The sequence below is a fragment of the Artemia sp. Qi Xiang Cuo genome, chromosome 4, assembly GCF_049724085.1.
Source record: "Artemia sp. Qi Xiang Cuo chromosome 4, ASM4972408v1, whole genome shotgun sequence".
Taxonomy (NCBI): domain Eukaryota; kingdom Metazoa; phylum Arthropoda; class Branchiopoda; order Anostraca; family Artemiidae; genus Artemia; species Artemia sp. Qi Xiang Cuo.
In genome coordinates this window covers 5,974,089-5,999,536 of record NC_142797.1, presented here as the reverse complement: position 1 = coordinate 5,999,536, position 25,448 = coordinate 5,974,089, and the positions used below count along the sequence as shown (strand labels likewise).

Below are 25,448 nucleotides of genomic sequence, written 5' to 3'. Positions count from 1 at the left end.
TAAAAAAGGACAAGTTTTTATTCCTTAAAAGGAACCTTTACATTTCTTCTCATTGACTTAAAAAAACGAATTCATTCACCATACAAGAATGAGATCTTCTATCTCACGTCAAATTCTCAAATTGCTCTAGTTGTTGTGTAATCTGATGGAAATTTGATCACCTTCGCCCCCATACCGGTAATCCTTGGCAGGGTGCCAGCATTTGGAATCACATTCCATGAAAGTGTTAGCGTAACATTTTCATTGCCTCTGAAAGAAGAAATCATAGTAAACCTCCAGCCTACTCACAAACCTAGTGAAAGAAATTTATCGTTAAACTAACTAACTTGATTTCCTTTTAGACAAAGATAGGTCACAATCTGTGCGTTAGGGTCTAATAATTACCCAATTCTAAAAGTAGATCCTGGGTAAAATATAGTCTAGCGTAAGCCAATTATCCAACTCTTTTTAAGATTTGAGTCAGTATTGAAGCATTTCCATGAGGAAGTCCGCTTGATACAACGAAACGGGGGAAAGACCCCTACGATTAGTCGAATCAAAATAAAATTTAGCTTACTATAAAAAAAAAAAAAAAAAAAATTAAAAGTATCAATAAAACAATATCAATGTCATTGTTTTAAGCAATTCCCGCTAGGACTGACAAACAGAAGGTATTACAAAAAAAGTCGCAATAAATCTGCATCTAGCAAACCAACAAGGCTAGCTACCTCTTGGCTGTGATAATTACAAGTGCGACACTTGCCATTTTTGTAACTTTTCAGGAGAGCCAAATCAATGAAAAAAAAATTGTGGGGTGTGGTCACTATGAAGAATGACGCTAATGGGGATAATGGGAACATATTCTTAACACACCTTGTGCTCTATTTTCAGCTGTAAAGGTTAAGCTGTAGTGTTTCAGGCTGTTTATATATTTTTCGGTTTTATTGCGTCTGTCTCCTTTTTCCTTGACAAAAAAAGGAGACAAATGCCAGGTCTTCATGTTATAGCCTCTTCTGTCATTCTGAAATGCAACAAGGCCAGATAAAAAAGATACATAGGCCACTTAGAGGTTTATGTCTCTTTTTATCTTCGCAACGGTACAAAACAGGACAATTCTGAATGCACCAATCGATTCCACGTGCCTAGTTTATCAATGACAGATACATAACTCCTTTTTGACCAAAATTGGATATCACACTTTTAATTATCACAGCCGATCTGCTATCTCTCCTCTGTAGAAACATAGCATACTTAGATACAATGTCTAAGGAACAGAACTGAAAAGGTATAAAGATAAATTAAAAGATACTATGTGTAGCCAGATTTTAAAAAGGGGGTATACTATTAAAAATTGTTGAAACATTTTGTCCAACATACAAATAGTGAGTCAAAATCTGGATTTTTATAGAAAAAAACGAAAAGATTTAAAATGTTCTTTTCTTTACCAATGAAAAAGGCCATATAAATAAAAACAAAAAAAAATTAATTTAAAAAAACTGTTACCACAAAAGAAGTTTTTCAAAGAAAAGTATAGAGTTACATTAAACCAAAGATGAGAAGAAATAAATTTAAATAATTTTCCAACCATAAAACTACCATAAATCACCATCAATGAATAAATAAAACCCGAAATGAATAGAAATTACTATAAATAACCAAGTCAAACTCAAAACGATCAGAAACAAAGAGGAAAAGGACTGATACCCCCCCCCCGTGCCTTCTAAAGACCAGAACATAATTTGCACTCTACTGAAAACGATCCTTATTTCAAACAGTGTGTTTTATTTCTCTTAATATCGAAAAAAAATCACTATCTTATCCAAAATTACTGGAAAAAAACAACAACAAATGAATGTGGACTGACTGTTTAGGCCTAACATGTATATATATATATATATATATATATATATATATATATATATATATATATATATATATATATATATATATATATATATATATATATATATATATATATATATATATATATATATATATATATATATATATATATATATATATATATATATATATATATATATATATATATATATATATATATATATCTTATAATATTATATAAATCTTATAAGCAATATTCAACCTTTTCTTAAGGTGTGTCGACAGCACCACGTTGTTTTCGGGATGTCGACGGAAATGGAGGAAAAATTATTCTTGAATGCTGTGTTGAATGTGTGTGTGCTGTGTGAGCCTGTAGTAATGCTGTGTGAGCCGTAGTATGGAAAAAGGAGAAAAACTGAAGGGACTAGTTGATACAGGCGTCGGCTTTTTCACACCAGAAAAAATTCTGAAAGCAAAAGAATCGCTCCATAAACTAATGCAGTTTACAGCACGCTGTAAAATTCACGCGAAAGATGAAGAGAATTTTACGGAAATTTGCAGATGGATTCACCAAGCTCACGCCAAGAAGACCAAATTGCCGACCTTTGTTATTGATTCTCCATGCTCAGTCCCAACTACTAATGAAGCTACTGCAGTAACCGTTGCTATTAAGGTGAATGAATTGTCTCGAGTTATTAAGAACCATTTTGCTATTAATGCCAACAAACCCATCGAATGGCCTAGCGCGTCAAACCAGCCTGATAAACCTCTTTATTTAATCGTTCTGAAAAATATGCCCGATTTGCTTGATATCCCACGTGCTAGAAAGAGATTCATATATTCAGCATGTGTAGAAACTAGTGATATATATGGATTACGGAGAGTCAAATCAGACTAAAAACTAGTGTTTCGCTCGAAAAACACAGCTTAAACCATTGTTGAGTCAATCAAAACCAACCAGCCGCAGATCTCTGCTTCATTAAAGAGCCCTAATTATATTGGTGTAGTGAAACGAGTCCCCTCTGACGCATCGGCGGATAAGCTAACTTTGCTGATCCCCAGAACTAGACAATCTTAACTGCTCCGCATTTCTCTTATGTTCAATGTATTTTTTAGCGGTTAATCAGATTTGGATAAATTTCTTAAGGACTCTGTGAAGATCTATTAGGAAAAACTGACCACTGAAGAATTCCATTTCTTACCCAGTCATTGCTATACATGCTGCAACCCATGTCACTAAGCAGGCGAGTGTTCCAAAATCCCTGTATGCACCAGATATGGTACGTCGGACCACGTCTTCATAAAGAACGACACAGAAAACTATGCTCGCGCTATGTTTTGAGTTTCCTATAAGAAAGCGGTTCATACCTGCTATAGCATAAAGTGTCTATAAAACCAGCAAAAGGCAACTCATTAACATGATGAATAACGAAATCTCTAACATTTCACTAATTTCTTGGAATATAAACGGAAATTTTTCCGAGCGGTCTCTTGTGGTTGACCAGTTTGTGAATAAATACAATGTGATATGCCTGCAAGAACATTTTATCACAGAGGCTGGCACAAACCTACTAAATCTCTGGCCGTCCTATTCTGTGTTCTCCGTGCCTGGAAAACGTTCATCTCCTTGGGGCCGTCCGTCTGGCGGTGTTGCCACGTTGGTTAGCAATCGTCTTGCGTGCGAAGTACATGAGAACAGTGACAATTTTCTTGCAACTAGACTAAATAACCTGCTAGTTATAAATGTGTACCTTCCCACTGATTACTGTGACGACGAATCTGATAATTTTTTGGCTATAAGTGATGTAAAGCTAACCAAGTGCCTTAAGAAAGCCGAGAGAGGGTCCCTTTAGTGTATAATAGTGGGCGACTTTAACTATAATTCAGATGTGAATATCAGTGCCGAAAACAGTCATTTTCACATTCTATTAGGTATACAAGATAACCGTTTTACTATTTACCGAAGAACCAGAACTTCTCGCATATTCACCAATCTGGCCCTACGTCAATCTAAACCATATAGTTAGCTTTAGTTCTTTTCCAGCACGTGATGCTCTTGTCCTTCCGAATAGTTTCACTTCGGATCATTTCCCAGTTCAGTGTATTATCAGTAGGCCTGCCTCGTTTTCCGCTGTGAATAATTCGTCGATATTCACTCAGAGGTGGCATGACGTTCCGGTTTGGCGTAAAGAAAAGTTTCAAGATTCTTGTGATCTTGTTCTGTCAAAAATTCGCGTACGGTTTGACCTACTTATGAAATTCTCTCATCGATGCTCTTCTGTTTGCCGAATCTCAGGGAGTACCCAAGTCTCGTGCCAGACAAAAAACTCAAGAAAAGGGATGGTCTTCTAACCCTTTGTTACAATTAGCATGCGACTAAGCTAGTTTCTGGTACGGGAAATGGAAAGAATGTGGTAGACCACACTCAGGAGTAGTGAAAGAGATTAGAATTGCATCTAAGCGTAGGTTTTCGAAGGAACTTGCTCGTCACTGTGTGCAGTTGAAATCAGAGCTTTCTGAAAAAGTCATTAAAAATCCTAATCTGCTTTAGAAAAATTTTTATAAGACAGAGTCAGCGGTTCTCGAGCCAGATATTCCATCTTTAGCATTAATAAACTATTATCTCGGTGAGTTTTCACCCACAAAACATAATCTTAAAATTTCTGTTCAAGAAAAGCTTTCATCCCTCCTCTCATCAATTCCAGATAGAGATTTCATAGTTACCCAATCACAGGTTGCGTCCGCGGTCCGACGGTTGAAAAAGAAGAAGTCGGCTGGCATTGACCGTGTATCCGCCCTTCACCTTAGCCATTGCAGCCCAACTTTCATGGGGCACCTAACTCTTCTCTTTCAGATGATCTTCACTACTGGACTCGTACCATCAGCATTCGGTACTGGGTCACTTAGGCCAGTCCTGAAGAAAGTAAAAAGTACTTCGGATTGTGCTTCGTTCAGATCGATCACAGTAGCACCAACTCTTTGCAAAATCTTCGAACTTTTGGTCATTGATGAAACCCAGGAAAAATGCTGGACTCCCCCTTCCCAGTTCCCAGTTTGGGTTCCAGAGGGTCTTGGTTGCGGCCACGCCATTTCTGCTTTGGCTTCAGTCTTGATTGACGCTGATGAATCAAAAGAGTCCATTGTTATAGGTCTACATGACGTCTGTCGTGCCTACGACTCACTTCTCCATGACCAACTCATTCTGGATATGGAAAAGAGAGGTGTGCAGGACATCCTACTACCCATTAAAGATATGTACGACCACCTACAGGCTGAACTCCTACTTCCTGGCCATGGTCGATCCCTCACTGAATATACACCAGACGTGATGCTGTACTACCGAGGGAATCCTGTGGTCCCAGTAAAAAAGGGTGCTCGACAAGGATAAGTCACATCTCCTTGTGCCTTTAATAGTTGTATTATTGAACCACAATCTACTATCCAGACAACATGCATAGCTCGTGGCATAGACGTTACAATGATAGCTTACGCCGATGACATTCTCAACCCCAGCCGCACAGTCGCAGGTACAGAGACCACCTTCTCCACACTACAATCAAATTACAGTCGCATTGGTCTTGAATTTAACCCACAGAAGTCGGATATTCTTCTGTTCAACTGGCGCCAAGAAGAGGTCTCGTCTCTGATGCTGGGAAAACTGTCTGAAACCCCTGTCTCGAAAATTGTTTACCTTGGTTTACCAATTGGAAAGGATCTAAAAACTACCCGCTCCCTTCTTATTAATCATCTCCGTAAACGCCTGGCTTTTGCTTACAGTAGAGTAGTCTCATCTAAAATCCGTTTCAACCGTTTAATTCTGGCTCGACGTTATAACACAGCGTCCCGTTCCCATGTCATGTATCAAATTCTGTATTACAGAATTTGTCCTGAGCTAGATACAAAAAACGTTAAATTCGCGAGTTTTAAGTATTTGAAGTTTTTGTTATGATTCCCGTCGAGGACACAACCGTCATACCTTTTAAAAAAATTATAAAGTATAGTCCAAGCAGCAGACCTCACTAAAAAAATAAAACGGTACAACAAGAGCATATCTTCCCACCCATGGTGCCGTTTGCTAAGGCACTAAATCCCTGTCCAATTAATTTATTTGCATATCTCTTGTCATATTTAGTCTTTTTACCGTCTTGTCATATTTAGACTAGTTGATTGAGTCCTTTGATTTTTAATAGAATTTATCGAGTGTTTTGCTGTAGGTTAGGTTAGCTGAATTGAAGTTATCAATAATATTGCTTATTTTTCTTCAGTGGTTGGAAGATTAAAAAGTAAAATTTCTTACGGACCTGCTGTTCAGTGTATAATTGAGTTTTTGTTTCTCGTCTTTGTAATTTGTTCTATTATATGTAAAGTTTTGTAATTTATTTTTTGTGTGTGTTTTTTTCTTTTTTAATGATACTCTGTCTTTTGTATCTTTTTTTGATGGGTAATAAATAAATAAATAAATATATATATATATATATATATATATATATATATATATATATATATTAGGGCCCGACTGACAGACCGATATTATTGGGCCAATATGAGGGTCAGTGCTATTATCGGATATCGGGAAAATATCGTTTATCGGCCGATCCTTTTTTTTTTTTTTTTTTTTTTTTTTCTTTTTTTTTAATGCGCAACTTGTCCAGAAGAGGGCACTATATTTCCTGAGGCAATTTTTTCTTTTCGTGTCTTTAAAGGCGGAGCTACCAGCTAAGTCTGATCATGGTGGAAGGAGCAACAGAGGTGAGTCAAAGTATATTTGTTGTCAATACACACCTGTTGCAGCAATGTTCTAAATGTATGGTGACTTAAAGAACGTACGTCTTCTACCAAAACAACTAAAAAGAATACAATAATCCATACATCTCTGATTAATGAATCTTCACTTGTATGGGTGAAAGATCCAAGACACGCCGCGTGTCAACACCTTGGAAAATCTACCTATTTACCTTGGAAATTTGGCTTATGTGTCCGCATTTGTCGGCATACTAAACGATTATGTTAACACATTCTTTAAATCCATCCTCCAAACTTAAAACTCTAGCTGTACCCCTTTATCCAGTACACCTAGCATGAATTTGTTGGTAAGAGATCATATCATACGAATATAAAGTTTTCACATTAATATGTGAATGGTTAAAATTCTAAAGTCCCGCTATTGAAATTTGGTTTTTGAATAACCAATTTCAATAAATATCTCACACTTCTTTCAATCTGATTTTCAAGTATTTGTGTTTTTGTAACTAAACACGCTTCTTTGATTAAATTTTTTTTTTATATTTGTCACTTCCGTAAATATCCGCCATTTCATTTGTGTGCTAAGAAGCAGCTGATCAGAAAAGGTAACGAAAATCAAACAATTCTTAATAAAAAATTTAATGGCCTAATAAAAATTAAATTAATTTAAATAAAAAATTAATAATAAAAATTAATCAAAAATTAAATAAAAATTTAAAAAAAAATTAAATTCTTAATAAAAATAAAAAAAGTTAATGGCCTAATTTTTGGAAATCCACAGTGAATTATTGAGGCTGTTCTTTGGTGTGCAATACACCAGGGAGAAACATGTGAGCATGAATATGGACAGAGAATGGGGGGTTGGAACTTTAAGTTATTTTTTTTCCGAAGGTGAATTTATCGGCAGATTATATCGGTATCGTATCGGTACGATACCGATATATCGGTATCAGACCCCAAAAATCCATATCCGTCGGGTTCTAATATATATATACCAATATTCATTCCTGAAAATCTTAATAATTTTGCATTTATTAAAGCTAAAAAAGTGAAAACATTTAAAATACATTTTGTTTTCAGTAAAGTGCAAATTATGAACTTGTCTTTAGAAGATACGGGGGGCGTCAGTTCTACTCATTTTACTGTCTCCTCGTTTGAGTTTGACTCGATTATTTAGTAAGTTAGTAAGTGATAGAAAGTTAACTTACTAGTAAGTTAACTTACTAGTAAGTTCTCGATGATAGTAAGTAAGTAATTATAGTAATTAAGTAATTATAGTAAGTTCTGTTCTTTTTTGGGCTTCATTTATTTATCGATAGTGATTTACGGTAGTTTTACGCTTGGAAAATTATTTGACTTTATTTTTGCTAATCTTTGGTTAGATGTAGCTCTTTACTTTCCTTTGAAAAAACTTTTTTTTGTGGAAAAGTTTTTTTTTAGATTAATCTAAAGAAAAAGAAATGTGGGTGAATAACCAGCAAAAACAACCTAAAAACATATTCCAAAAAACAGTTTCTGAACGTGTGGCTTTCCCATTCAAGGTATAGTTGTTCTAGGCAATCAACAGATTGTTAATGTTAGAATTTTTACTCATAAAAAAAACATTGTCAAATTTAACTAATTAGTTTGGCTTAATTATTGTCACAGTTCAATGTGGAAGCACTGACAAAAAATTTTGCAAGGCTCTAAAATGTTCATATCTCTGCAATTACCAAAAGAAAAATCTTAGGAAACCGAAGTTTTCCGGTAACCATAGAACTTAGAACAAGAGGACAAAACGGGAGAAAAATATTTTATTGTGTTGTCCTTGCTACCTCAACAAAAACAACAACAAAATTCAACGAAAGTAGAATGTAAAATTGAAATAAGCCGAACAAAAGTTACTGGGTCTCAGCTAATACAACATATCTTTTAAACTAGATCTTTTAAACTAAAGCACATTATGATATTTCCCTAAATTTGTAGATTTAAGAAAAACTAGCAAAATGAAGAAATGACAAAATATAGTTAGAAACTGTTCAAACCTGGTAGCCCCTCCCCCCTCCCAATGTGTAAGGCCTTGCATGAGGAGTTGTTTTTAGAAAAATATATTCATTTAATTTTTGTTGAATTTTACTGAAAGGATTTGCATTTTAGCATTTTTGCTTTCTTCTCAAATAAAAATCAAAAATACACCAAGCTACATTTCTAATGCATTATGCTTTAGATTTTCTTGGAGGCGGGATGCGATTTTTTTTTATATCAATTTCAAGACTGGGACAATTATATTCATAGGTGGACAGTTCTAATCTTCAAGGCAGTCAAAGAAAAACCTGAAACTGAAATCCAAAGCTAATCCAAAGGCTAATCAAAAGCAATTAGGCTAGTCTGGCTAATCCAAAGTAATTTTTACATCTTCTCAAAATATTATCTTGTCTTTAAATATGGCATCTTCTTAAAAATACGCACGATTTGATTTTGCACATAATGTTTCTAAAATGAGAAAATAAAATCTGTTCACCTCAAACCTTTTCCATCATCCCAAAAATAGTACTTCATATTCACATTCTTCAAATCAAGCTTTGTATTCTCACCTCGTTGAATTATTTTATCCCATAGTACAACCTAAAAAAGAACAAAAAAAACATTCCATAAGTTTATAAAAAGGACTTAAATGCAATTGGTTACAACTGGCTGGGGACAAATTCCTTTTTTTCTATCAAATTAAAAGATTTTTTTATAAAATTTTTAAGGATAAGAAAATAGAAACAATAAAAGAGAAAAAAATAAACAGCAATCCAATTACATGAGACGAACCACATGAGAATAAGCTCTTTCAAATTGACATCATCAGACACAAGGCTATAAATATAGTTAAAATCTCCTCCCTCAAACTTTGCAGTTAAAATCTCCTCCCTCAAACTTTGCAGTTAAAATCTCCTCCCTCAAACTTTGCAGTTAAAATCTCCTCCCTCAAACTTTGCAAATTTGCATTCATAAAATAAACATCATAAATTAGTTCCATGTCTTTAACCATTGCTTTGTCAAATAAATTTGCCAATTGCTATATAAAAGTTTTTTTTTTAATAAACTAATTACTAATTCGTAAATAATTTATTCCAAATAGTATTATTAAGTATAGAATACTAAATACATAATAACAAGTATATAGGTATATAATAAGTATATTATATAATATGTTTGCATAATATAATAGGTAAAATAAGTATACAATAACAGAAACAATAAAGAGGATAACGCAATTAGAAGATTTTAGAGACAGGAATTGCAGAAGAAAACGAATTGAATATTTCGGATACGAGTCTCACAGCCATTTTCAATCAAACAAAAGAAGTAGAATAAAGATAATACTCAAATTATAATAAATAAAAGAGGACATGACTCTAAACAAGTTTGTTACTCTAAACAAGTTCAACTTGGACTGACAAACAAAGGTAATTTACAAAAGCAAAATCCTATTAGGACCAACATTCTCTTCTTCTACAATTCATTGTCGTTAAAATTTCTTCATTGCGCTGTCCTTTTTATTATTTGTATGATGGATTATTTATATTATATAACAATTTATAATGGTAATATGGATAAAAATAATAATACGGATTAATATATAACAGTATATAATACTCACAGTATATCCTAAGTAGTATTATTTAAAATACTACAAGATAACGACAAATACATAAATGCATAATACTTAATAGAATATCCTAAACAACACTTGTTTACTTTTTTTCCTCTTGTTGACGAACTGCAGATAAAGTCCTCTGGTACGCTATAAAATTGCGGGTAGTCTACTATAGCTCATTTTATCACTTACTTTTGCACTTTCAAGAACTAACCTAATTTCATACAGTTTCCTAGGAAGGTCTTTAGACCTTCTTTAGACCATCTTGGGAATTCTCCCAAATCTATTCAAATGTGTGCTGAACTTTTAGTATCAATACATTATTTTTAAGCAACAGAATAAGGGAAGGGGGGCTGAAGCACTGCCCAGAGCCATTGTAACAAAACTTTTTAATAATAACGTTGCATAAAAAATTCCCCCACACTCGACAGAGATTATTGCAACTAATTGTAATAGATTATAAAAATAGCGTGATTATTGTGCTCTATTGAACGCAATTTGAACATTAAGATGGATTTCTTACAAAAACAAATAAAAAAAATAAAAAAAACTATGCAACCTTATAGAACCTTTGAAACTAATAAAAAATATTACAATCAAATACAGATAGATAAATACACCTGTAATTTTGATCTGTAAAAAAAAAACGAATTGCAGATTATTGAGCTCTGAAGCATAATAAGCAAATTGGATTAATTACATTAGGTTTCAATAAATGATTTTGGACACAATTCAACAGTTTTAATTGCCTGTTGGACACCAAAAATTACAAAAATCAATAATTCAGTTTATTAAATACAGGGTTAGATAACTGAGTTCCTAAGCCCATCTATTTAAGCGTCATATATCCTACTCTACAACAATCCTTCTTCGGATCCTGACCTTGTACATCAATGATTTAAATCTCCTTATAGTTTCATTCACAAAAATGAAGTCAGGGTATATGCGTGGCATTTTCAATCGAGAGATCAGCAGCTCCTTTATTTTTGATGCACTTAAATTGACCATCTACGCATCATTCTGCTTCTCAATTTTCAAAATATCATGGAGGCGTGGGTCTTCGTGTTGCGGGATGAATATAGAAAGGGAAAATTTCTTAAACATATTGCTGACAAAAAGTAGTTTTATTCATAACTTCTTCTTCTTTTACAAGTGGTAAATATATTAAGTGAACGCCTGTTACCTGGAGATGTTTTTGCGTGTTTAATCTGGATATTCTCATTTGATGCTCCAGCAACAGTTAATAGGTGCACTCCATTTACCTTGATTCCATGCCTTCCAGCCTCTAAGTATTTTGGGCAGCTCATTCTGCCCACTGTTACCAACCAATTTTTTGGGAAGTCAGCAAGGTGGCTACGGTTCCAAAAAACACCAAATCTCCAAAAGTTGCTTGTAACTTTGTTGCAATTACACAAGATTGTATATTTCCACGGAACCATTTAACAATATTTTTGAATGTCAAACAAATATAGCTTTGAAGTTTTATTACTGTTCCAATAAAATGTACATCTTCAAACAGGGATGTCAATTCACGAAGGTGTAGTGGGGAGGTCAAATCGTGTTTTCAAAATCTAGAGGGGAAATCAATTGCTAAGTATTTTTTTATGAAAAATACCAGAACAATGATATTATTCAACAAAGATACCAAAAAAGGTATTTTTCAAAATCTGGGGCATGAGGAGGCTTATCCCTCCCTTTCCATTGACGCAACTGCTTTTAAAAGACTACAAATATGTGGATAATCAAACACATCTCTATTTTCAAATGACAGAGAAGGAAATGCCAAAAACACCTTTGAATTAACAAAGCTTTAGTAAGTTGCTTCTTGAGACAAGCTTTGTACACAGAGATGAAACCGGCCAAACGGGTTAATTGCAAGAGACCGCTATAGGGAAACGGAATGCAAAGCGTGGTTTTCATTGCGTTTACGATATTTAAACTGTTGTTTTTTGGGTTTTAAGGGGGGGGGGAGTTTCATGGTTACGTATACACATTTAATATATGCTATGTTTTACCCCCCACTCCCTGGGGGGTAATTATATTCATTCTGTTAACAAGTGACTTGTGTAGAATGTGGATTGCTAAGTGTCAAATCAGACCTTAGCAGTCAATGTGACTTTATTCAATACTTCTCATGACATCTGCAATCCCAAATACACAAGAATAAGGACACTAGGAACTCCCCTTGCTTAAGGAGGAAGCAGACCATTTTCAAATCAACACAGGTATTCCATGATACATGTGATTTTGTCACATGATTTTGTCACAATTAATTTTATCACAATTTTGTCACATGATTTTGTCACAATTAATAATTCTCTTTACGTCTTCATATTCATCAAAAAATCAAACTTCAAAACACACGTGGTTACAGCAAACAGATTTCCATTCTGGGAGAGGAAACACTTCAAGCGTTGCTGTTCGGTTGGACAGCAATGGGCAATTGCTGTTCAGTTTTATTAATCATAATAGATAAAAATTCTCAACCTCTCCATTTAACCATGTGCATTATGCAAAACACAAATACATCATAATTTTGGTAACATTGCAAAACACACATTTTGATCTAAGAGCTTGGTTTTCCCCAAAACAAAATTTTTATTAGACTGTAACAAAAATTGGTGAGCTTCTAGTTTTTTCTAAGGGTTCTAGCATTAGCAAAAATACAATAGAGGCAACAACAGCAATAAGACATCAACAATACCAAGTATAGTAGAAATATTTTTACCTGATTTACAGCATTGTTTTCAGTCTGATATTCGGCAGTTAAATATAAAAATAACTGTTTAACATTCCAATTAAACAAGTCCTGTACATCAGCTTTTAAATCAAATTGCACAATTCCGAGGTCTGTTCTTTCTGAGTTTGTGGCGTAATCATTTAAATTCTTTCTGAAACAAAAATTAATTAAAGGTTGGTTGCAAACTTAAGCTTGAATAATTTCAATGAACAATGAATAATTTCACTTTCCAGTGTATATAAATGTAGAGATTATAAAAAAAAGGAATGAAAGAGTAGGCATGCATGGGAAAATAGAAGAACTTCAGAGAATGCAGAACTAAACACAGAGGGGAAAGGGTGGGACCCCCTTTGATATTGATTTTAAGGGGATGTCTTCTATAATAATTGTAACACCACTATACAAAACAGTGGTAAAACAAATACTGTTTTTTTCTTTTCAAAAAAATAACAGCTAAACATTGAACATTGTTTGAAAATGAAAACTTAATTAACAATATTGCTTTCCAGTGAAGATAGATATAAGGTACTAATTAAGACAGTAGGCTAACATGTGAACATGGGTGCCCATAAGCTGAATTCCAGGGGGGCAAACTGCGTCTAATTGCTACTTTTAATGCTATATAATAGAAATCTCAGAACAAAAATATAAAAATAAGGCAGCATCATTCAGCCAGGGGGGCAAGAGCCCCCCCCTGCCCCCCCATATGGGCGCCCATGCATGTGAAAACAAAGTCTTTAGAATATAAGACCCAAGCACAGGGGGATTAGGGAGAGATCTCCTTTATACACATTTTAAGGGGCCATCTTCATTAAAAATTGTAAGACCACAATTCAAAATAGTAATCCAAAAGACGTTATTTTATTTTACTTTTTGAAAAAAAGAATATAAACTATTGGTTGTTTTAAATGTAAAGCTTAATGAACAGTCTTTAGATGTATAGACCTAAGAACAATGGAAGTAGAATGGAATCCCCATCATGTCAAGGAGCCACCTTCTATAAAAACTAACAGACAACAATTCACAATTATGATCCAGAAATACTATCTTCTTTTCTTTTCCTATTTAAAATACCAATTAGAGGATGTTCACAAACTGAAGATTAGGCCCTAATAAACAATTTTGCTTTCCAGCGTTGATACATATCAAACGCTGAATAATAAGCAGGCCTATGTGTGAAGACAGGAAGTCTTAAGTGTATATAGACCTAAACACAGAGGTATTAGGGAGGCATCCCCTTGATACTGATTTTAAGGGCCATCCTCCATAGGGAATTCAAATTTTTGGCTTAAAAATACATTCTTTTCATGTTTTTGGCCCCATTCTAAAAAAAAAAATAATATGCCCCCCACCTTCCTTCTTAAGAGCTATACACACCACAGAAGGGTGCGTAGATCAAAGCTTGATAGTTTTTGCTTGGAAAATTTATACCCAAGAATTAATAGCTGTTATTGAGCTGCATAGATGGATTTTTAGACAAACACATAAATCTAGATTTAGATACTTGCTACAGACCAAGCCTTTGCTCTGAAACTGAAATTCCTCAGCCCCTTTGCTTCTGAAACTAAAGCATCAAAGATCCGACGACCAACAAAGTGGCTGGTCCTGATGGAATACAGCCTGAACTTCTAAATGATAATTGTGAATATTGATCTTTACCATAAAATGACTACAACTGCCACTTCCCCACACCATGATGCAAAGCCACAATAGTTCCCCTCCATAAGAAAGGCTCAAAAGGAGTCTGTGACAACTACTGACCAATAAGTCTGACCAGCTATGCTGCAAAAATAATGACAAAAGTCAGGTTTGGGCGCATTTGAACAATATGCTCAACAGTTATCCCAGAATATGAAGGGGGTTCTAAACCCAATTAGGTCAATAGTCAATCAGATTTTCACAGCCCACGAGATCATGGAAAAATATCTTGAACAAAACTGCAATATCTATCAGCTCTTCATAGATTTCAAACAAGCCTTTGACCTCGATTGGAGAGACAGCCTATGGCACATTCTTCTTCACTTTGGAATTCCACTTAATTTAGTCTCCCTCATAAGGGACATGAACACGAAGTTTAGAAGCCGTATTATGACGTGTTATGACCGTGTTATGACTTGCCCTACCAAAAGCTTTGAAACATCAACTGGTGTTCTACAAAGTTGCTTGCTATCACTGAAGCTCTTCAATCTCTTTTTAACTACAGTCCTTTCTGATACCTCTCGGTGCCCTCAAAGGGAGGGGGGGTAATGATAGACAAACTTGCTTATGCTGACAATATAGCCCTAATTTCTAAGTCCCTCCATGATCTTCAATTCTGGACTGACTCCAGCTTGAACATGATACTTTAGAGTAGGTTGACGAATTTACCTACCTTGGTAGCTTACTCACCTCCAACAATAACCACTCAAGAGATATCAAGAGACAACTGGCACTTGTAAATTCCAACTTTGGAAGTCTGATGTCCATCTGGAGAAACAAGAACTAATCCACAAACCTTAAAGTGAAGCTATTTAACTTGCTTATTACCCCTATTGCCATTCGTGCCTGTGAATCCTGGACTCTAATATATTGCAATATGCTGCATTATACTGCTGGTATCACTTATCATGATAGAATTTCCAATATCAAGCCACTCTGTAATCTCAAGATCAAACTAACCATCCTCAGCAGAATAAAACTGTGATAGCTTAGATGGCTAGGGTGCAGACAACATATGAAGGGCACTTGTCTCCCAAAGATAGTCTTTGATGTCTGGGTTCTTGTACATGGTTCTTGACCTAGAGGGCACCCCAAAACGACCTCCAAGGATGGATGGGACTTAAATCAAGTAAGTCAAGATATAGATTTTGGCGTATATTTTTATTCTATTGACAAAGACGGCATATGGAATACCCTTAACTATTTATTTCTTTCCATTTACGGATTGCATACCTAAATAGGTAACTCTCTTCTAAAAGTCTGGACGTTCCCCTAAGCTATATAAGAAAGAAATGACAAACTTTTGCTCATAGCCAAGAGCATTATCAGGGCATTAGAGGGATAAATGATGTGTGCCTTGAGCATGATTGTGATGATAACAAATGCTGTGATTATTGTGGGGTTGTGATTAATATATATATATATATATATATATATATATATATATATATATATATATATATATATATATATATATATATATATATATATATATATATATATATATATATATATATATAGTTTTTCTTTTAAATTGGCAATATTTTACATTGTAAAGTTAATGAGAAATAAGCAAAAAATGTAATGTAAAGTACCTGAATCAGCCAAGTTTTGAATTTAGCTGTGGGCTATAACTGGCCCTGTTAGAAGGGGGTTGGGGTTGGGATAAAATGCCACGTAAACACAGTTAAGTTTGGAAACACATGGTACAACTTTTATCATCATAGTATTTAGTTCAGCCCCTTCACAAGATCGTTACTACTCATAGCTATATACAAATGCTTGCTTATTCATTTTCAAATTGACATTATGAATGAAATGTTTGTGAGAAACAAATGCAAAAATTCAAACAAAGTAACCAAATCAGTAAATGGTGTAAAGTTATGGATGCTAGTCTTAGTGCTATCTTGGAAAATAATTGGGTTGGGAGAATAAAACTTTTACAAAAAAAAAAAAAAAAAAAAAAAAAAAAAAAAAAAAAAGCCACTGGCTGACAAAATCCTCGTTTTCTCACCTTTTTTTTATTTTATTTTTCATTTATTATTTCCTTTCCTCTCTTAGTCTCAAAATGTCAACTTTTATAAATGAATATGGAGTGTAAATTGTCTCCTGGGGAGATGTTTTCAATGGTGGCTGGCATTACAAAAACTTGTAACATAACAAAAACTAACTTGCAGAATTTGACAATGCTTGTGTCTGGAAAAACTTAAACAATAAGAATTTTTGGTTCCCAAAGCCAACTTCTGGTCTTGAGTTTGACTAATCGTTGCTCGTTTTTTAGTTTGACTAGGTTATCTATTATAATGTCTGTTTGTTTTGCACTTGGAAGATAAGAAACACTAATTAGAATTTGAAAATGCTTTAGTCTACGAAAACTTTCAAAGAAAAGCTAAACCTTCTTAAGCTTTTTGTTGCCATATATTTCCAGCTTAATTTTAATGATTTTTGCCAACAGTTTTTTTCTTTTTTTCTTAATTTGGCACTCACTACTGCCAAAAATGGCAGAAGTTCATATGGAAGTCTCTTCAATGAAAATTAATTTGTATTTTTTCTAGGTTTTTAAGATACTTATGGCGTGTAAATTCCTCTTTTTCACTTTCCATATCGCTGCTCAACAAAACTAAGAAAAACACAACTCAAATAAAATTCTCAAATTTGGAAAACCCTATTTTCTGCAGGGGTATTTTCCAGGAAAGGGGTAAATGCTTAGAACCCTTTTCAAGGTCCTTTTTATTACTAATGCTTTGGGTATTGCCTAGATAAAAGATATTAATATCTTGGGAAAAATCAAATTTTCCCTCAATTCTGGTTTGAGTCTGCTTTTATACAACTCTAGATTCCAAAAACATAGTTCTACTGACTTCAGGTGGATTTCAGCTAGCCTATTTAACTTTTTTTCTAAATTGAAGGCGGATTTTCAAAATTTATTTAATGCCTTGTAAATCAGGATTTAGCAAAGACAAGAGGCTCAAAACTCTTTCCTCAGCCTTGTGTTCTGTAGATCTCTGCATCCCACCTCTTTACTGGGGCCAGACAAACCTCTAGGCTACATAGAAAATTTGTTTTTTTTAATGGCATTATTTACCAGCCTAAACCACCTATTGATGAGAAATAAGCATAAAAGATAGTGTCAATCCCACAAAATTAGCAAACTTGTGCATATAGCCCATAGCTATTTCTGGCACCACTTGGATGAGGGCATATGCAATTGTGATGGCAGTGATTGATAGGCTATATTTGGAGAGAAGTGAACAAAGAATCAAATAGTGTATTTACTTTTTCCCCATCTGATTTCTCCAATATATCAAGCCTTACTGTTTCAGCCCCATAACTTTTCTAAAGTCTTATTTATTAAGTTTTAAACAATTTGGGAACATCTGGATTAAACCAGACAAAAGAAAATCCTAATATAACTCAAAATATTACTGAAGTCATTGGAATTGTCTCTCCAAATAAATGGAATCCTAGAGTCAAATAATGGTTGATTCTAACCAAAACTCATGGGAAAAAACTTTTATCTAATTTTTTTTTGAAAGTTTTGGTAATTATGCACCTAGATTCCTAATGTAAAGTAGACACTAATAAAAAAATTAAACCATTGTATTCCTTATTTACAAATGTATTCCTCTTTACAAATATTACGGTTGCTATAGTTATGGGCCATACACCCCTCTGCCCCTAATGAGGTCAAATATAGCCCACATATGAAACTTCTGCAATAAAAAAAAAAACAACTATACAATAACAAAATTCTATCCTAATAATATGCAAAAGGTTTCTATCAATCAAATTCTTATGATTCTTTCCACTCAATCCATGTATGTTCCTTGATTACGTTCCATCATCCCCAAACCCTACCTTCCCACCCACAACAGACCATCCCAAAAAGTCCCCAATCTGACTCCCATCCCAGCTAAGCATGAAAGATATTGGAAGAGTTTTGTTCCAAGTTTTGTTGAGTTATATAATAGCCAGGAAAGTTAGTCATTAATTTTATTGTTATCTATTTATTTTTTCTTTTTGACTTTTTAACTAAGTTTTGACTGATCATATTTTTTATGTATTTTCATTAATTTTATTGTTATTTATTTATTTTTGATTTTTGACGTTTTAACTAAGTGTTGACTCTTTTTTATGTATTTTGTACAGTGGATTATTTTTGACATGAATGTCATTCTTTTTTATGATATATATAGTTAAAATTCTACTTTAGCTACTTTTGGCTATCTTGGAAAGGGGTTAGGTTAGGAAAATCTGCAGAAACTTAGCAAAATTCTAGATTTCTGCAGAAAATTCAGCATAAATCAGGTAGCAATTCGGTAAAATTAACAAAGATCACCCCCCAATAAAATGAGTTTCAGGATGCCCCTGCTGAGAAGAGAACATGTTAAGAAAGCAATTATTTCTTCATAATATGCATAAAAATTGTAATCAACAGATTTTGAAAGCAATTCCACTACACTTTACCACCAACTCTCCCTAGTGTGCAAATATATATCCCAAATTACATATTTCCCATGCATTTTGCCAAGCGTCACTGTTGTCTCAAACCCTGTACCTATAAATTGAATACACTCTGACAAAATCAAGAACAAAAAACACATTGAAAATATACTTCTTAGGCTATATATTTGCACATAAGGGAGAGGGGTATAGTATAATTGCTTTCAAAATTTGTTGACTACAATTTTTATACATATTACAAAGTAAGAATTGTTTTCTTACCATTTTTCCTTCTCAATATTCCCAATTCTAGGCTAATGCCTGGGATTCTAAGCCATATTGGAACTCCCTGGTCAAACTAGAATTTTCCTGAATTCTTTAAAAATTGTATAAACCAGGATTTAGGAAGGTTATGACCCTCTAAACACTTTACTTTGGTATTCTATGTGATCTATTTCTGAAAGCTTTATTTGTTTACTAAAGGGTTTGTCAAAAATCACCAAAGGTCAGTGCCCCTTAGAGGGTTCATCAAGAGGGTCCTGACTTTTAACAATCTGTGTGTTATAAAAGTGAAATCTTGCAAAATAGATATTCTGCTCAAATGAAGTACAACAAAATTGTTTTCAGCTTTAAAATTTTGCTCAATCCCAATTTATAAGGTTTTAAAAATATACAAATACATTTCCTAAATTTTGAAGAAGAAGAAACATTGATACTTCAAAATGCCTTCCTGGGAAATACTTTAACCTGTAGACCCAGCCCTGCAAGTTTCATTTTCCTAACCTAGCCCTTTTCCAAGACAGCGAAAAGTAGCTAAAGTAGAATTTTAATGATATATATCATCAAAAAGAATGACATTCATGTCAAAAATAATCCACTGTACAAAATACATAAAAAAGAGTCAACACTTAGTTAAAACGTCAAAAATCAAAAATAAATAAATAACAATAAAATTAATGAAAATACATAAAAAATATGATCAGTCAAAACTTAGTTAAAAAGTCAAAAAGAAAAAATAAATCGACAACAATAAAATTAATGACTAACTTTCCTGGCTATTATATAACTCAACAAAACTTGGAACAAAACTCTTCCAATATCTTTCTACTTCTACTTTAGTTACTTTTAATAAAATTCTACTTTAGTTACTTTTGGCTATCTTGGAAAGGGATGGGTTAGGAAAATGAAACTTTCAGGGATGGATCTACATGCTAAGGTATGTCCCAGGAAGGTACTTTTAAGTACCTACCTCCCCACTCTATATAATGGTAAATTACTGCACATTACTAGTTGTTTTAGATCACATTTCATCCTATATCACTATCATAATTATAAATCACTGCTTACCTTACACAACTTCAGCTTTTAACCTTTTTATTAAAATACATTCAAAAATCCTATTTTCATTTAACAGTCCATCCCTTTAACTTATTTACTATCTAGCTGACATTGCTTATGGAACCCATTTGTGATGTCCCAACTTTGCTTATCATAACCCCTTTAACACTAGCATGCAGGTCCCATGAGGTAGAAGACAACTCTGTGTTGATAAGCCATTTAAGCTTTATTAATTAGGGAAAGGATTTGACAAGATATAGAACAGTAAAAAAAAATCCAAATTGTTTTTAGAGGACAAATTATGTTATGAGAAGATGTTTTTATTTTTATAGGTCCATGCACTCATGAAGTTTTTTAAATATTTCTGAAGCACTAATTGATAGAGCACTACACACATCAGAATTGACTTTAGAAAACAGTTATGTCTTGGGAAGATGTTTTTGAAATCCCCCCTCCCCAAAACTCAAAAATTTGTAAAATTCTACTTAAGAAGCTTTTTAAATATTTCTTAAGCACTAATAGATACAGCACTAAAAACATCAGAATCGATTTTAGAGGACAAATTATGTTATGGGAAGATGTTTTGGAAATCTTCCTTCCCCCCAACTCAAAATTTTCTAATATTTCACATCAAAAGCTTTTTTAAATATTTCTAAATTGGAAAGACATAGAACGCTACAAACATTGTACTTACATTTATAGGGAAAGTTGTGCATTAGGCCGATGTTTTTAAGTTACCATTTCCCCTAAACTCAAAATTTTTTTGAAATCCCCCTTTGCCCCAAACTCAAAATTTTCCAAAATTCTACTTTAGAAGCTTTTTTAAATATTTCTAAAGCGCCAAGACATAGAGCGCTACAAACATCAGAATCGACTTTAGAGGACAATTTATGTCATGGGAAGATGTTTTTGAAATAACCATTAGCCTACCCATTGAAATTTTGACAAAACATTTTACCTTAATTTTCAGTTATCAGTTTCTTTTTCTCTGGCTTTAGTTCTGAAAACGCAATTTCAGTTATTTGAGCAGAATTTTAAGGCATATCAATGTTACAAGTTATGTCATGGGAAGATGTTTTTGGAATACCCATTACCTATTGAAATTTTGACAAAACAATATTTTACCTTAATTTTCAGTTATCAGTTTCTTTTTCTCTGGTTTTAGTTCTAAAAATCATTTGAGCAGAATTTTAAGCCATATCAATTTTTATTTCCAAAATTTAGGAAATGTAATTGCATATATTTAAAACCTTATAAGTTGGGATTGAGCAAAGCTTTGAAGCTGAAAACAATTTTGTTGTAATTCATTTAAACAGAAGATCTATTTTGCAAGATTCGATTGCTATAGCTCACAGATCTTTAAAGGTCATTCAAAGTTTTTGAAATCCTCCTTACCATTCATTCCATTCCCCCTTAATACTCCAAAATCTGGTTGATAATTTGAAATTTGAAAAGCCTTATTTTCCACGGGGGTATTTTTTTAGGGGGGGGAATTTTCCACGAGGGTATTTCCTGTGGGGAGGGGGGATATTTTCAGCGGGGAAGTATTTTCGGGGGGGGGGATTTTCTGGCGGGTATTTGCCAAGAACCACAAATTTGTTGGTATGAGTTTTATTAAAATCTTTGACTTTTAGGGGTTGTTTCCCCCTTTTACAAAACTCAGACAAATTTTTTAGAAAGGCAAATTATCAACCAGATTTTAGAGCATGATTCCGGTGCAACATCTTGCAACAAAATGGTCAGCTTAGATTAGTATAAGCAGGGGCACTGCGAGCAGGTTGCTGACCACTGCCCCTGCCCTCCCCCTTCTATCAAATCCCCTTGCAGCTAACTTTTCCAACCTCAAAAGAAAATTTCTATATAAGTTCCAGCGTTTTTAACATATTTTAAATTGCGGATGTGAAAAAGAAAAGCAAAATTTTTCAACATTATAGGATTAAGCTATTTGAATATGTTTTATGTGGTTACCCAACTCAAAATGTTAAAGGGTTTCCAAAAAAAAGTAATCAAAACGAATATAGATTATTCGGTACTTGTGCATTATAAATAATCCACCGCTATAGACTGTAATAGGAAACCAGACAAACGGGTATTTGTTAGACAAATAAACCAGACAAACGGGTATTTGTTAGACAAAGACATAAAATATAATACCTGAAATTGCGCTTTCAGAACTAAAGCCAGAGAAAAAGAAACTGATAAATGAAAATTAAGGTAAAATGTTGCTTTGTCAAAATTTCAATGGGTAATGGGTATTTCAAAAACATCTTCCCAAAAACATAACTTGTCCTCTAAAGTTGATCAGATGTTTGTAGCGCTCTATGTCTTAGCTCTTTAGAAATATTTAAAAAAGCTTCTAAAGTGGAATTTTGGAAAATTTTGAGTTTGAGGTGAAGGGGGATTTTAAAACATTTTTAGTTTGGGGGGAAGGGGGAATTATGTTAGAATTAATTTGGCCTCTAAAGTCGATTCTGATGTTTGTAGCGCGCAATCTATCAGTGCCTTAGAAATATTTAAAAAGCTTCTAGACTAGAATTTAGAAAATTTTGAGTTTGGGGCAAAGGGGGATTTCAAAAACATCTTCCCATGGCATAACTTATCCTTTAAAGTCAATTCTGATGTTTGTAGTGCTCTATGTCTTCGCGCTTCAGAAATATTCAAAAAAGCTTCTAAAGTAGAATTTTGGAAAATTTTGAGTTTGGGGGGAAGGGGGAATTATTGTAGAATTAATTTGGCCTCTAAAGTCGATTCTGATGTTTTTAGCATGCTATTTGTTAGTGCTTTGGAAATATTTAAAAAGCTTCTAGAGCGAAATTTTAGAAAATTTTGAGTTTGGGGGATTTCAAAAACATCTTCACAAGACATAAATTGTCCTCTAAAGTTGATTCTGATGTTTGTAGCGCTCTGTCTTAGTGCTTTAGAAATATTTAAAAAAGCTTCTAAACTAGAATTTTGGAAAATTTTGAGTTTGGGGGGAAGGGGGATTTTAAGAACATCTTTTCATAGCATAATTTATCCTCTAAAGTTGATTCTGATGTTTGTAGTGCTCTATGTCTTAGCGCTTTAGAAATATTTAAAAAAGCTTCTAAATTAAAAGTAGAATTTTAGAAAATTTTGAGTTTGGGGGGAGAGGGATTTTAAAAACCTCTTCCCATGATATAACGTGTCCTCTGAAGTTGATTCTGATGGTTTTAGCACTCTATCTATTAGTACTTTAGAAATATTTTAAAAGCTTCTAAAGTAGAATTTTTGAAAATTTTGATTTTGGGGGGAAGGGGGGTTTCAAAAACATCTTCCCATGACATAACTTGTCGTCTTAAGTCAATTCTGATGTTTGTAGCACTCTATGTATTAGCGCTTTAGAAATATTTAAAAAGCTTCTAAAGTGGAATTTTGGAAAGTTTTGAGTTTGGGGCAAATGGGGATTTCAAAAACATCTTCCATAACATAAATTGTCCTCTAAAGTCGGTTCTGATGTTTGTAGCGCTCAATGTCTTAGCACTTTCGAAATATTTAAAAAAGCTTCTAAAGTAGAATTTTGTAAAATTTTGAGTTTGGGGGAAAGGGGATTTCAAGAACATCTTCCCATAACATAATTTGTCCTCTAAAGTCGATTCTGATGTTTGTAGTGCTCCATGTCCTAGCTCTTTAGAAATATTTAAAAAAGCTTCTAATGTAAAATTTTGATTTTTGGGGGAAGGGGATTTCAAAAACATCTTCCCATAACATAATTTGTCCTCTGAAGTTGATTCTGCTATTTGTAGCACTCTATCTATTAGTGCTTTAGAAATATTTAAAAAGCTTCTTAAGTAGAATTTTAGAAATTTTTAAGTTTCGGGAAGGAGGGATTTCAAAAAGATCTTCCCATGACATAACTTGTCTTCTAAAGTCAATTCTGATGTTTGTAGGGCTCTATCAATTAGTGCTTCAGAAATATTTAAAAAGCTTCATGAGCGCATGGACCTATAAAAATAAAAACATCTTCTCATAACATAATTTGTCCTCTAAAAACAATTTGGATTTTTTTTTACTGTTCTATCTCTTGTCAAATCTTTTCTCAAATCAATAAAGTATAAATAGCTTATCAACACAGAGTTGTCTTCCATCCCATGGGCTTTGCATGCTGCTCTTAAAGGGGCTATGACTAGCAAAGTTGGGACATCACAAACGGGTTCCATAAGGAATCTCAGCTCGATAGTAAATAAGTTAAAGGGATGGACTGTTAAATGGAAATAGGATTTTGGAATATATTTTAATAAACAAGGTTAAAAGCTGAAGTTGTGTAAGGTAAGCAGTGATTTATAATTATGATAGTAATATAGGATGAAATGTGAGCTAAAACAACTAGCCTAGCCTAGTAATGTGCAGTAATTGGTAAATTTCTACCAAATCATATTATGCCTTTTTTTATGCTGATTACAAATATAATAATCATTTCTGTCAGAAATGAACCTTGCCATGACACACTTTACCCTGTAGAATCATCCCTGAAACTTTCATCTTCCTAACCTAACTCCTTTCCAAGATAGCCAAAAGCAGTTAAGTAGAATTTTACCCATATTTTTATGTTTACTTTGCAACAGCCCCTATTCTAGACTTATGCTGAGTATGCTAGGTCTAGGGCCTAAATAATAGGCTAATAAACTTACACTACTACTTTTACAGGAACAATATCAGCATGAGCCATGTATGGATTTGTGACTGTAGATAGGAAACAAAGTGATGTACATACTGCAAGCACAGTCATGAAAAATGTTGAAATAGTATTGAGTCTAGTTAAGAATGTATGCATTTTGGTAATATATATAGCCTAAAATGGGAGATGACGTGTCTAAAATTATCTTATTTCTTCCGTAAACGCAAACAGCTAAATATCCAAGAGCTATCGTCCAAAATTTAGCTTCTTGTTGCCCGCACTGAAGCCAGTTTCTGTCTCATTATAGTAGCCTATAGATTTCTTTTATATTTGAATCTTAGGCTAGTCAAGTTTACGGCTTCAAGTCTTTGCCGCTGTTGAGTTTCTCGCATTGCTTTAATTGG

General features: G+C 33.6%; 1 protein-coding gene across 1 annotated transcript; it reads right to left on the bottom strand.

Moving 5' to 3' along the window:
- Spase22-23 (Signal peptidase complex subunit Spase22-23) lies at window positions 1-25,251 on the bottom strand. Its single transcript, XM_089087375.1, has 4 exons — window positions 25,058-25,251; window positions 12,918-13,080; window positions 9,065-9,168; window positions 1-249 (listed from the first exon to the last, which is right to left on the bottom strand). Exons 1-4 carry the CDS (start codon window positions 25,198-25,200, stop codon window positions 117-119), a joined length of 543 nt encoding a protein of 180 aa, XP_088943501.1. The 5' UTR covers window positions 25,201-25,251; the 3' UTR covers window positions 1-116.
- Between the last annotated feature and the right edge of the window lie 197 nt (window positions 25,252-25,448).